This window comes from Lytechinus variegatus, chromosome 4, assembly GCF_018143015.1.
Source record: "Lytechinus variegatus isolate NC3 chromosome 4, Lvar_3.0, whole genome shotgun sequence".
NCBI classification, from domain to species: Eukaryota; Metazoa; Echinodermata; class Echinoidea; order Temnopleuroida; family Toxopneustidae; genus Lytechinus; species Lytechinus variegatus.
The window spans coordinates 62,927,846-62,941,939 of record NC_054743.1 but is presented as its reverse complement, the minus strand read 5'-3'; the positions used below and the strand labels follow the sequence as shown (position 1 = coordinate 62,941,939).

Genomic DNA, 14,094 nt, shown 5'->3' with positions numbered 1-14,094 from the left:
CATAACCCACAGGGCATTTGTATTTCAGATCACCCTCCCATCCAGTCATTTGGGTAAGTTGATCCATTAATCTTTTTTATGGGTAGAATGTAAAATGTTATGAAAATATACTTTGGATGAACTTTGTGCAGTATGAGGTAGAACAGTTTTACTACATTTTTATCCAATATTGAATACACAATATCTATTAAGTGTCACTGTTTTATTGTCAGATGATCGAGTTGTGGCATTTTCTCTCTAACTTTAATGCCAGTGGTAAATGCATATTAAGTTCACTAACTAGGCCAGACCTCTCTCTTTGGTACTCTTCTTTCTTTTTCCATATTTCTTCCTCTTTTCTCTTTACTCTCACTACTTGAAAAATCAAAGGGGGAGGCAGCTACCCCCCCCCCACACTGTGGCTCCACCCCTCATAACGTCCTTTAGCAAACACTAGGTGGTTTCAGACCGCCTCGAAGTTCGCCAGTTCCAGGTATTCTCTGATCGGGAAATTTACCCCGATCAGAAAATACCAGGTATTTTGGTAATGTGAAAGCAAACTACGCGTAATCTCCCCGAAAGAAAATACCCGCTAAATAGTAGGTACTTGGCGAAATTACGAGAACTTTCGTGGGATTTTTCCAAGGTCGCAGGTATTTTGGCGATGTGAAAGCAAATTACGGGAACTTTTATCCCAGCGTGTCGTTGGGCGCGGCGGCGTGGGTGGCTGCTGGGCTAGAGATTTTGAATCTCCCGCCTTGCCTGCTTATCAGACCACACTGCGCATGCTCGTAACTTCGGGAACTTATCCCGAAGGATGTGTTTCGCGGTGTGAATGCAGGAATAATTAACGGGTATTTTTTAGCCTTAAAAAGTTCTCGTAATTTAACGGGGATTCTTGTGATCGAGGCGGTTTGAAACCGCCTATTGACGCAAGCATATATTGACGTATTGGGAGTATCCTAATGAAGTACTTCATCACCCCTGGTCTAGTCTGCACGCACAGACCCTTGGGTTTCGCAATTCACTTAGTACATAATGCAGGTCTGAAGTAGTGAGACTAGATTCACTATGTACTGTTGCTGCCTCTGTCAATCTAGTTATTTGACACAGTAGGGCCGTCTCCATCATCCCGAGTTTTCAAATTAGCGCATTATTTCTGATCCGGCAAATTATCCCGATCTGAACAATCTCGAGATTATTTGCAATGCAGACGCAATTATCGCACTATTTCGTAGGATTAATCTGGAGATTGCAATCCCAAGTCAACTTGGGATTATTTGCAAAATAGTGCGCTATTTCACGAATTATCGCGCTTATTCGTAGGTGCAGACGCACTCGGGAGTATTTATACACAGCAATGCATCGACGCCTCGCTCGAGCAGGAATTGGGCAAACTCGGGATGGTGCAGCACCGCCTTACCAATCTACTTATCTGACAAAGTCAGAGCATTTGGTATCTAGTCTTCATTCTAGACTTAGTATAATTGGTTAAAGTTTCAAATTAAGTCTGTGCTTGCAGACTACCCAGGGTCCTGGAGTGGTACCAAATAATGCAGACAAGGTCACCCCCCCCCCAAGTCCAGTGCAAGTTAACGTCCAGTTCACTGGAACTCCTTTGACTTACCAGACATCTTAAATTCTTAATTAAGAGTTACATCATCATCACTGCTTGATATTCCTAAGATAGCAAACAATAACAATCAATTTCCTTTGAAGTTGTCTTCGGCATGACACAGGGACTAATCCAAGTTTACTCTTAGAAATCACCAAGTACTTGGGTTGTTGACCCTTTGCTTTTTGATGTGTCACAGGAATAGATGACACCATTGCTTGGAGACTCATGGTCATTCTTGATCAAACTAACGTTCATGTGTATGTTTGGAAGCCTGTCACAGTCTCTTTAAAGCTGATGTGTCTTCAAAAGAAATCATTTTTAGAGGAGGTGAACATTATCCTGCTCAAGTCTTACAGCCATGCAGAAACTTCCATGTAGTATTTCTTGATGATATTTTTATTGGAGAGGTATGATCTGGAAGATGATGTCTGTTGTTGGTAGGATTCCAACTTGAAAGAACAGGGATGGTTGGAAGGAGCATGGACCTACTATTTTACTACATGGTACTTGGTACTGACTATAGTTGACCAAGGATACTGTCATTGTACAGTCCACTGCTCATCCATGGAGAAAAGTTCTTCAATGTCTAGTCACATTACAAGGAAAGTGAATTTACCTCAAAAAGTCAAATTTTCGAGTTGGACTGTTTTACCATCTGACGGCCGAGTCGTTATCAATTGAGTCTTGAGTGTTCATCAGAAAAGGAACAAATTTGTCCTCTCGAATGCTCCAGTCACACCTGCGAATCCTACTCCTGATTGACAGAATCGATTACGTTATATTACCAGTGACCTACCAACCGTTTGTTTGGTGTCAGATTCGTTTGTGCGACTGTGGATCATCGATGACTGAACTTGGATTTTAATTGCAGATAGTGGATGAGAGACAATTAACTCTACTTTATTTCTTCTAGATTTATGGAGAATACTTTGTTTTCTTTGGCCAAGTTTTTTTGGGGGGCTGCTGATTGTGATTGTTGAAAGATGTGTCCTGATGTTGTTATGAATCCATTGCCAGCCGGTCGCAACATGGCCACATCCGAGAGTGTATGCTTCAAGGTAGGGTGAATATTTGATCTTGGAGCATGTCATAAAACAATTGTCAACAATTTCTCTGATTATTTGTGATAAGCTACTGAAACTTTTGCAACTGATTGGCTCGGAGCAAATGGGTTGGGAAAGTCACTGACTTATATCTAATTAAATAGAGTAAAATTCACAGAGCAAAATGCTGAAAAATGTCATCACAATCGGACAACTAATAACAGATTTGCATTACTCCGATGAAAAGGTTCTAGGCATGTCTTCATGAATATTCATTAGGTGGGTTGATGATGCCACATCCCCATTTTCCCTTTTCTATGTTATTACATGAAATAAAAATTATTTCATTTTTTCATAAATGTGTAAATGACGTGTCTCCATTATTATGAATAAGTTGCAGCAAAAAATAACTACAGGTAATGCACTTAATCAGTTATCAATCCAATCGTTTCAGTTCTTGGTAGGAATTTTTTTAAATAAACCTAATTTCATATAATTAAATGCAAAAGAACAAGTGGGGATGTGATATCATCAGCCCATCTAATGAACATTCATGAAGACATACCAAGAACTGTTTCACTGGGATAATGCAAATGTTTAAAATTCAATAACTTTGTTATTTGTGATCTGATTTTGATCAAATTTTCAGCATTTTGCTCTGTGAATATTACTCTATTTATTGAAATAAAAATATTTCCAGCCTAGACTATCCCTTTAAGATTTTAGCTTTCATTGCTGCTGTTCCTAAAATTTTCACAAAATAAAATAAAAGTATACCTACATTCAGAGTTTAATAATTATTCTATTCTAGTATTCCTGTTTTCCTTGTAGTGTGTTCAATGCAATTTTCTGTTACGACCTACCCTCCTTAAATCGCTATTAATGGTTGTTGAAAAATGGCAACCCGTATGTGAGTAATGAACTTGCTTGATGTGCCAAACATCTAGGTCTTTAACCTGGTGTATTAATAGATCAACCTAATACCTAATAAATTCACAGTATGTATTCATTAAAGAGCCCTTTGGCTCGATTATGATGATGCATGTAAAATGAAATGCTTTGGGGTGAAGTCCAAGCATTGTGTAAGGGCGAAACGCCAGAAGCCTTCAACGCCATGTTCTGCCGTAACCCAAGAGGGAACGGGATACCCTGTGATGCATTCAGAAATTCTTTGCAGAAAAGAAGAAACAAATAAAGGATCAGATCGAGAAAGGGAGGATGAAATAGTCATATATCATGTTGCATCTTGTCGTCAATCCGATTCTTCTCCGGTATTCACAAGGCTATTACCGCGTTTTACAAAGGGGAGATGCGAGGCAGAACCATTCCCATCATCGCCCACACGTCAGCCTGTAGTAGTTTATGAATTCCTTGAAGAGTTGTTCGGTGCTTGGTTATAACATGGACCTACCATGGTTATAACCAGTCTACATATGTCTTGATTCTTGTAATGTTTATCCAGCATGAATTCACATTGGAGGATGTTGATGGTTTTCTGCCGATTTAGTAATGGCTGTCGTACATGTAGGTATTGCATCTACACCAAAAGCGGCCATGTAACAGTCTTGTAGATTCTGTCCTTCCATTTATGATCTGCACATGTAGCAACAGCTTATTCCTTGTGAAACCATTGTGATGATTTTTTGGAAATTACTTGGCAAGGCATCAATTATACAGACATTGCCACTCTCCACCCAGGTGTAAAAATGGGCACCAGGAAAGGATGCAAGGAAAGGATGCCTTTGTTGAATGCCTTGCAATTGAGTCTTGGATCTGTCGTTGGAATGTTCCCCAGGGAGTGGAGACAGTGCATGCAATGTGTGTCTAGTAGGCTAGACAGGATCCAATAACCAAGCCAATAATCTATATGTATAGGTCTTGGGAGATGGTGCAATGTATGAAGTGTTTTGGTAATAAAAGAGGAATGCTATTAAATTATTTTTGTCTTCTTCCCATCAATCGTTGGTATCCATCACCAAATGTCTTTGCTCTTCTTGGTTTTCACCTCCATCCCTAGATCATCATCGGGACTCTTCTGGAGATATCCGTTTGTGATTAGTACTTGGCATGGGAGGAATTTCTCATGGTTTGTTGGTATGTACTTCCTCCTTGTAAATGATCTTGAACTTGATGTTGCTAATGATGATAAAAGTCCTAGGAATACTTATGAGATGAATCTCGGCACTCCATAGTTACTTGGATTCTTTAAAGCAGTTTGGTCTTCCTCTCTTCTTCATTATTATTCTTAGTTAACATTACGATTTTATATTTGCATTTACATTGATTTTGTGATGCTTATTTGTCTGTATTGGTATTTGAGCCATGAACTTTCTCCCCGTGTATCACATTTTCTCACAAAAAACATAAAAAGTTTGATTTCAGTGAATCCTTCAACAGTTTCCCACCTTCAATTTTGCTTCATTTTCAAATTTGTGTTAACGTTGCTATCAAACATGGATGAAGAAAACAAGAAAAAAAAATGTGTACTTTGAAAAATGATCCAGCAAAATCATTTGATTTGAATTTATTTCCACATTCCAATAACAAAAGTACAAACAAGTATTATGATGTTTCAATGTAACATAACAATAAACAAACAATAATGATTAACATATAAGTAAAATTATTCTAAGATGTAATTATACTTGAAAATTTACTCTTTTAATTTTTTTAACATTAAAGATCAGAATAATCTACATGTAATGACATAATATGGAGCTTGAAATTAATGGATGCCTCGATAGGAAAGGAAAAAGAAAACCAGACTTACAGTGCTATACATGTTAGAGCCATTATGCCTCACGAAGTGGTTTCAAACCACCTCGATCATAAGAATCCCCGTTAAATTACGAGAATTATGAGTTCCTGAAGTTATGAGCATGCAGTATGATCTGATAAGCAGGCAAGGCGCAAGATTCAAAATCACTAGCTCAGAAGCCACCCACGCCCCCAGCGCCCAACTAAACGCTGGGCTAAAAGTTCCTGTAAATTGCTTTCACATTGCCAAAGTACCTGCAACCTTGGAAAAATCCCCGCAAAAGTTCTTGTAATTTTGACAAGTACCTACTATTTAGTGTGTATTTTCTTTCGGGAAGATTACATGTAATTTGCTATCACATTTCCAATATTACCTGGTATTTTCTGATTGGGGTAAATTTCCTAGAACTGACGAACTTTGAGGCAGTCTGAAACCATTTACAGTAATTAGTCAATATGCAACCCCCCCCCCCCACCATCGTAAAAACAGTAAATGGGTCAAATTTCAAAATCTCTCGTCTGATATCATTTTCTACTCTATTCTCATACAACTTTACATAATTTCTTGTGTACCACTAGGAATATACATTAAAATTTTAATATTAGTTGTATTAGTCCGGCTACAGTGAGTCACCGTGACTTTTAGGATTCTTACTGTAGGTCAATTCCAGCCAAATGTTGCATTTTTCCATTTTCAAAAATTTCTTTTCGGAGCAATTTTGTTTATACTGTTTATAAGTATACAGTTTAAGGTTTACAAAAACACACTTATATTTACTATACCCTCATTCATTCATAAAATACGCAATGTACACTCTGTTGCATTGTGGTACTAAGATTTCATAGAAAATGTACAACTTTCACCCATCCTTGGCTCCTGGCAAGCAAAGGGTGCTGATGAAAAATCCCACTGTCCATGTGACCTCCAAGCAATAATTTACCATTAGCTGTATTGTTTTACACGCTGCAGTGAAACTATGAGGCACAAAATACATTTCAAGGTGTGTATGTTTGATGTCCCATAAGTCACAGTTTTGAGCATTAAGTTTCCCTCATATGCTGCCATAGACTCCAGGAGACAAGTATTGGACTTTTTTATCTACCATAGTACATGCTTGCTTCAACAAATCAAGCTGCATCTGTATTGGACTTGAAATAGCTATACTGGGGGGACATACATTTCAGTCCCATAAGTCACATGTCCCATAAGTCACATATACAGTTCGTAAACCATGCCACCTTAAAGCTGTCCATGACAGCAAAGAGAGAGACAAGAATGCTTAAAAGCTGGAGAACAGTATGCTGACTGTCAGAAAAAACAGTCTGAATATCAAAGGCAGTGCATTGAACAACAAAAAATAAGTTTGCATTGTGTGCCCAGTCCAGAAAGAAGGAGAAAACTGAATATGATCGCTAAAATGCAAAGCTGAGTGCAGGTGAATTGGGTTTGTTTCACCCTAGCTTTTAGTCATTTTTTAGGTCCAGATCATTCTCTTGGTTTTCTTGTCCCCTTAGAGTGTGCATCAACTGTTTTACATATGATGTGAACTTGGTATATACACGTAGTTCCATGGAAACTATTAAAACCTATGTCAATGTCCCATCAGTCACGAATTTTGTAGTTGAGCGACCCTCTGGATCCTGTCAAAATAAGAGCACCAGTCCTCAGATGCATTTAAGGCTACCATGAGCAGAGCTATTAAAGCCCCTGTAAATGCCAAAAAATTGTTCAGAAGCTTGCAATCAAGTTTTCTCAGAATCATTCCTGCCGCCTGCCAATAGAAAGGAACATGCGCATTTAAAGAGGACCAAAGGGTGGTGTCATAATGTCATGAACATCGAATCGCCGGTTCTAAACCTAGTCGCAGCTGCATGATCGTCTTACACATTTGTATTTGCAAAAATAATGATTTGTGTTGTCCTTGGTTGTTACCATCATTCTGATAGTCGTAAAAGGGCACTGGTTCATAAAGCTTTTCGTAACTTAAGAGCGACTTTAAGAACGACCGATGATCCTTGTGGTAAATGTCATCATAAATTGGCAATGTTTTAGCATATAAGAAAGGATCACTAGTCATTCTGAAAAGTTGCTCCTAACTTACAACAGCTTTATGAAATGGCCCCAGGTTATTTTGTTTAGAACCAGGCCGCCATTAGTCACCATGACAACTAACATCACTTTGGTACTCTACAAATGATGATGTCCTTACAGGCATTCAGAATTTCTATGAAAGAGATGAGATATCAACCCAAGCAGCTGGCAAAAAAAGAAGTTGTGATAGGGTGCATCCCCATGGTATATTTTTAACCAACATTTTTTGTATTGCCTGAAGTGTATAGTTAATGAATCTTGATGTTCCCGTTGTCAAATCGTGTCCCATGGGGTTCCAAATTGGCAATTTTGGCAGCCATCTTGGATTTTTCATGAAAATCAATTATTTTCATATTTTTTGCACAGACAATGGTAAATCTTCCATGTAAATGAATACACTTTTTACTATACAAGTATACATGTACATGCAGTTTAGATAGTAGAAAGCGATTGCAACTGTTTTCTAGACAGTCCAGTTAATGAATTTTTTTAAAAAAAGAATTAATGCCATAATTTTAATATTTTTTGTCAAAAATTTGCCTGTGCACTGATATCCATCTGTTTTATCATAAACATCAACAGCTAATGAAAAATATGAGCATTTGACACAAAAGAGAGTATATTAACAAGAATATTGATTTACTTCATGGCAGCATTAATGTCTTAATTTCTCACATGTAATACACTGTAGTGTAAAGGTCATTTTCTTACCATACTGTATGAGACAGATAGAGAAAAGCAACATTTATTTGTCCTATCTGTAACAAATATGTCATATCATTATGTCCCATCAGTCACAATTGAAAGTGTGTACATTCTTTCTAATTGTTCATTTTTCATCTGTTTGCTAAATATTTATGATTGTAATTGTTTATTGATTATTTTCTACTTATTTGATTACAGTTCTTAAAACTTGATGACAAGTTAGGAAGCTTTTTTTGGTTAATGTTCCCTTTATATAAATGAACTGCGTGAAAAGATGTTTCTGCCCTTTGTTGAATTTATTTCTGACACAATGGCATGAATTATTAAGGGTGTCATCTTATTAGGAAATATTTATTCATGCTGAAATTAAGTTTGACTTAAAAAGTCATCGCGAGGAAATGTTAATTCCATGAAATGAGATAGGGTCCCATCAGTCACATTCACTTGTCCCATAAGTCACACACGATTGCACACAACTACTGAAACAAATGAAATGAATCAAGTCCAATTCAAGTACTGTTAGTGAGCCCTATCACTAGTTAATCTCCAAGCCCAAATCTAAAAACATTGTCATAAAACTGAGATAGATATGGCACTTTGAACAAAAGAGCCCAATTTGTGTGGTCCATCAATGTCCCATAAGTCACAATGACATTTCTGAATATCTAGCACCCTATGCAACCAAGCTGAAAGCATACATTTTTTTATATAGTAAGTTTAAGTATTCTTCTTTCAGTTTAATAAAGTAAATCCATGTTTGTGCAGCTACTATTTCAGATATGCACCTCAGTTATGTGGAAAAAAGTATCAAATGTCCCATAAGTCACAATGGAATTGACCTGTAGTAAGCAGGTGTTAAAAGCTTTTGAATTGGGTCACCCCTCTACCTTGGATGTTGACTTTGCTACATCTGGACGATGCAGATCTAACAACCTTCTTGCTCTAACAGACAGTTTGACAACGTTGGTCAATGGCAACACATGTTCCTTTGCAGTTCTTGCAGATTCATGCAACAGGTCTTTTTCATTTCCTTGTCAACGTATAAACATCACCTTGACTATAAGCCAGCAAATTCACACTTTAATTGAATTGCGATCTCTAGATTTTAGAGGAAGGTATGTCTTGGATCTGATAATAAGTGCTTTCAGACCGACTCAAAACCAAGAAAACTGTATTCTCAGATTGTCAATTGTACCCTGATTTGCTCAATCAGAAAATCAGGTATTTTGACAAGTATGAAAGCAAATTACCTAATCAATTGCAAAATTCCTTAAATTGGAAGTTCACCCTGACAAAAAGTTTATTGTAGAAATAGCAGAAAAAATAATAAAAAATATTGCCGAAGGTTTGAGAAAAATTCATCAAATAATTAAAAAGTTATTAGAATTTCAATTATTTGATTTGTGACGTCATATGCGAGCAGCATTCCTACATAGCCAATGGTAAAAAATCAATGAAATGTCATTTTCTCAGAAAATTGAAAATGGTTTTCACTGTAACTTTTGTATATCAATAGACAAATCATTTCACACCCGATCATGAAAAGAAAACAAAATTAAGTCATCAGAACCCTACAAAATTTGAAATTCATACATTTTATATTACATAAAACATGGGGCAGCTGCTCGTTTATGACGTCACAAATCCAAAATTTTGAACTCTAATAACTTTCTTACTCTTTAACGGATTTTTCTCAAACCTTCACCAATATTTTTTACTATTTTTTCTGCTATTTTTACAACAAAGTTTTCTTCAGGGTGAACTTCCCCTTTAAAGGAATTATGTGCAAAGTGGTGGGTACTTGTGGAAATTGTGCAAACTTTCGCTTGGATTTTTCGAAGACCTGTCGTAGGTATTCTTGCAGTGTTAAAGGAAATTACGAGAAGTCTACCATCCAAGCAATTTTGAATTGTGTGCCTCAGCTGCATCTCAGACCATACTGTGCATGCTCATAACTTTGAGAGTTTACTTTGAAACGATCAAGGACCTGTTGCATTAAAGTTACTATTATTTATAGTAACTTTGTTGTCCAATGGTAAATTTCCTGAAATCCTTGGTTCTAATTGGCTGATAAGCATTGTTACCATGGTAGTTAGCATTGGATGATAAAGTTGCTATAATAGTAACTTTTCTGCGATGGGTACCTGGTTGAAATAATCTGGTTTCGTAGGGTATGAATGCAGAAAGCAAATATTGGATATTTGTTGGCCTGAATAATAATAATAATAATAGACAGTTCTTGTATAGCGCATAACACATTATAAATAACGTCTCTATGCGCTTCCAAAGGACTTGGATATTATTACCCTGGCTTTAGCCCCGCAGCCTTTTACAGCGCGGTGGCATTTCAAGGAATAAATTCCTGCCAGGTACCCATTCACCTCACCTGGGTTGAGTGCAGCACAATGTGGATAAATTTCTTGCTGAAGGAAACTACGCCATGGCTGGGATTTGAACCCACGACCCTCTGTTTCAAAGTCCGGAGACTAATCCACTGGGCCACAACGCTCCACATATAAAGTTTTCATGAATTTACAGGATTTTGGAGATCGAGTCGGTCTGAATTCACCTGACATGGACACTGTGTGATTGGCCAGAAATGAATGGAACATGAAGCTACTGCTTCACTGGTTTTCCATTCCATCACTCATAGTTTTGGTCTAAGATTCGTTCCATGACTCTTCCGTATTAACTGCTCCTCCAGATCCAGTTGACCAGGAAACATTGGTTGTATCAAAACTTTGGATTCATCTATATTTAAAGGATATTTTTAGGTGATATTTGGCATCCGTTGCCATGTCTTGCAGGGAGGCCGTTCAAGCAATATTGAAGGTAATGTATGGGTATTTTCGTTGATGTTGAATTTGCAGCACTTCTTTGTTTCCCTTTTTGGCATATTGGCAGATTTCCAGTTATCATTTCTTAAATTCTGGGCCACCGACAGATGTATGTGCTTTCTGAAGGAGGCCGAGAAACTTTTTTTATATTTTCTAGAACCAAGTAGTATATGGAGTTTTTCTGTATAATTTCCTAGGATTTAAATCCATAACAGCTAGCTAGACAAGATATCTGCATCAATCGATGCACTGGACCCGAGTTTGTTAACACTGAGGGCCAACACTTATAACAACAACAGCAATCACAGATGTTCAGGAAGTACGACATTATGAAGTGAAAGATGTTGTTTTCAAGGAGTTTAATGACGTCTCTTTCATGCAAGAAGATAATTTTTTCTGGGTCTACCTTTGAGCTCAGCTCACTAGTCCAAATTTGTCATAATGTAGTAGAGCTTACATGGGACCACTCATCCTGTTGGAGCATTGCGGATTCCGCCGAGAGCCACGGTTATGTTTTTTGTTTTGCTTGCTTTGGTTTGTCTTTAGTTTGTGAATACCAACTTTGCCGAGTAGATCTTGGGAAAGCATGGAAATGTTCTTACATTTCTTCAAGGTAACTGTTCATAAAGCTGTGGCATTACCATGCGAGTCAAGTATTTAAACATCCAATGAAACATTGCTTCAAAGCGTGATTGCCAACAAAATTTGCCTGGTAGATCTTGGGAATGTTCTTTCAGGGTAATTGTTATTGAAACTGCGGCATTATCATAAAACACATCTTGTGAGTATGGTATTTAAACGTCCAATGGAACGTTGCCTCAAAGCACGAATGTCTGTGGACACCATCCTGCTGCTACTTACCAAAGCAGCGACGGTTCTCTTCTGGTTAGAACGCCACACCCGGAGGCGTGTCCAGACCGTTGCGATTAACTTCACTCTCAAAGAACTCTTGAGCAAGTTTGAAGAGGTAACTCAAGATCCTTTTTGGAAATTCTTTAAGTAGTTACTGTTCTAGGTCTAACTATAGTTATCTTTTATAAAGTAATTGAGCATGTCCAGCATTTTTCCATACCTGTGCTGCCGGCAAAAGGATGTTTCTGCTACTGAGCCAGGCAACCAATTGTTAGTGAGCAAATATTTCATGAGATGATATAAAAGCATAGCCTACTAATGTATAACTAAAAATCATAACCTTGCGTATATTTTTGTATTTGTAGTTTGCTGGATTAAATATCTTGTATTGCTTTGCACTGATTGTGCAAATCAGGATCATATCAGTTTTATTTCAGTGTTTCGATTTAAAGCCCTGTTTACATTAGGGGGGCGTTTCATGAAAGGACTTGTCAGACGTTTTATCCGACAAGTCCCATTTTATCCGACAGTTACCATAGGAGCAGTGCCTCTCAGCCAATCAAAATCATGGAAAGATGTCAGATCTGACAACTTGTCGGATGAAAATATTGATGAAACGCTCCCCAGATTGCAATGGAAAGTTGATTATTCCATGTCCAAGGAACAATTATTTTGAATTATGACAAATGAATGTTCATTTTTTTTGTAGACTGAATCCTTTCTGGAAGAAAAAAAACTGTTTATTTCATGATGAAAATAATTATTGATTAAGGACTACTTTGCAAACTTTTTTTTGTAAATCATAGTGAAAATGTTTTTGTTGCAGTCTTAGATTGGAATCATAATATCATATCGTGTTTATATTCATGATGATGATTTTATTAACTATAATGTATAGCAAGTACAGTGGTACTTAAAATTTAATGAACCCCGCCAGAAAGTGAACACATTAAAATTCTGCTATGCTTTAGATATTTAATTGTGAAGTCAGGTATTCAATACATTCAATGTAAAGTATTACCAAGGAGCTTCCAACACAATTAAAGTTTGTTTCTATGGGCTCACCGAACATTTGGAGTGTTGTCTATAGATATTCAACATTCCGCATGGAGGAGTGCATTTTGTGGTGGGTTCACTAACTGTTCGCTAACTTTTGAGCAACACTGTACATGAAGGTAATCTAACGAGCTCCTACTAGTGCACTATATGCACACAAATACTAACTGATCTCTTACACTGTATCACTCGGCCTTCAACCTCAAAGAACCAAGATGTGCTCAAAATAAAATCGTATTTATTGTGCAATATGGGCTTATATATACCTGGTAATCCATCGATGTGCGTGATAGGGCACACTCCATGTCTCTCTATTCTATTAAGGGTGTGTTTATGCTTCCATTGCGAGAACAGAAACGGCGATTTCAAACGTCGATTCAAAACGCCGATCGTAAACGTGGTTCTGGGAGTGCTGTTTATGCTTAACTTTTCAGAGCAAATCATGATCTCCAGCTAGCTTCGCATCGTAAAACGAGATCAAATTGGGTGCGCCTTTTTCAGAAAGTTTTTTTTCCAATTGTTATTACGTAGAGATAACATGGAGCAATACGACTGTATTTGCCAGCGGATTTTCATCTCACCGGAGCATGTACCAAATGACGTCTTTTAATCACGTTTACGATCGTGGTTCTGTTTATACTTCCCCAGAATACCTGATTCTGGTCAAACGACGTTTACAAACGTATCTTTTTGTGAGTTTATGATCGGCGTTTTGAAACAGTGTTTAAATGAAAGTAAGCATGGACACAACCGTCTTTTGGACTAATCACGTTTGGAAATGCTGATTCTGGCCTGAAAAGTGGAAGCATAAACACGGCCTAAAAAACATTTCCTTCTGATTTGTCACCTGTACTAAAGATGGAAATGAACAAAAGAAACTGTACAATTGAAGTCCCTGAAAAAAGCACAACAGTTTTGTTATTGGGAATGCTTATTTACAAAAATGCAAACATGGGATAGAATTTAAGAACATTATATTGGCCTGGATGAATCCATCAAGAAATCCATCAAATATATCATCTGTTCACCCTAAAATAAATAGATTAACAGTTGGGTTTTTTTTGCACTTTTATACTGTTTGCACCTTTTCTATTAAGCACTTAGAGATTGACTTATAAATACTGTAAAATGTTGAGAATTATATATGTTGAGTGT

The 14,094-nt window shown here is 37.3% G+C and overlaps 1 protein-coding gene across 3 annotated transcripts in view; it reads left to right on the top strand.

Moving 5' to 3' along the window:
- The window catches only part of LOC121414482 (dystrophin-like), a 43,620-nt gene that overhangs the window by 4,923 nt on the left and 24,603 nt on the right, over positions 1–14,094 (top strand). The window contains exon 1 of one of the 3 annotated variants that reach the window (XM_041607675.1): positions 2,563–2,655. The exons of 1 other annotated variant lie outside the window; for it this stretch is intronic. In XM_041607675.1, coding sequence (XP_041463609.1) covers positions 2,581–2,655 — 75 coding nt within the window. In that variant the 5' untranslated portion in view covers positions 2,563–2,580. Of the gene's footprint in view, positions 1–2,562; positions 2,656–11,845; positions 11,999–14,094 lie in introns of those variants that run through there. One more of the 3 variants, XM_041607674.1, reaches the window with a different exon arrangement.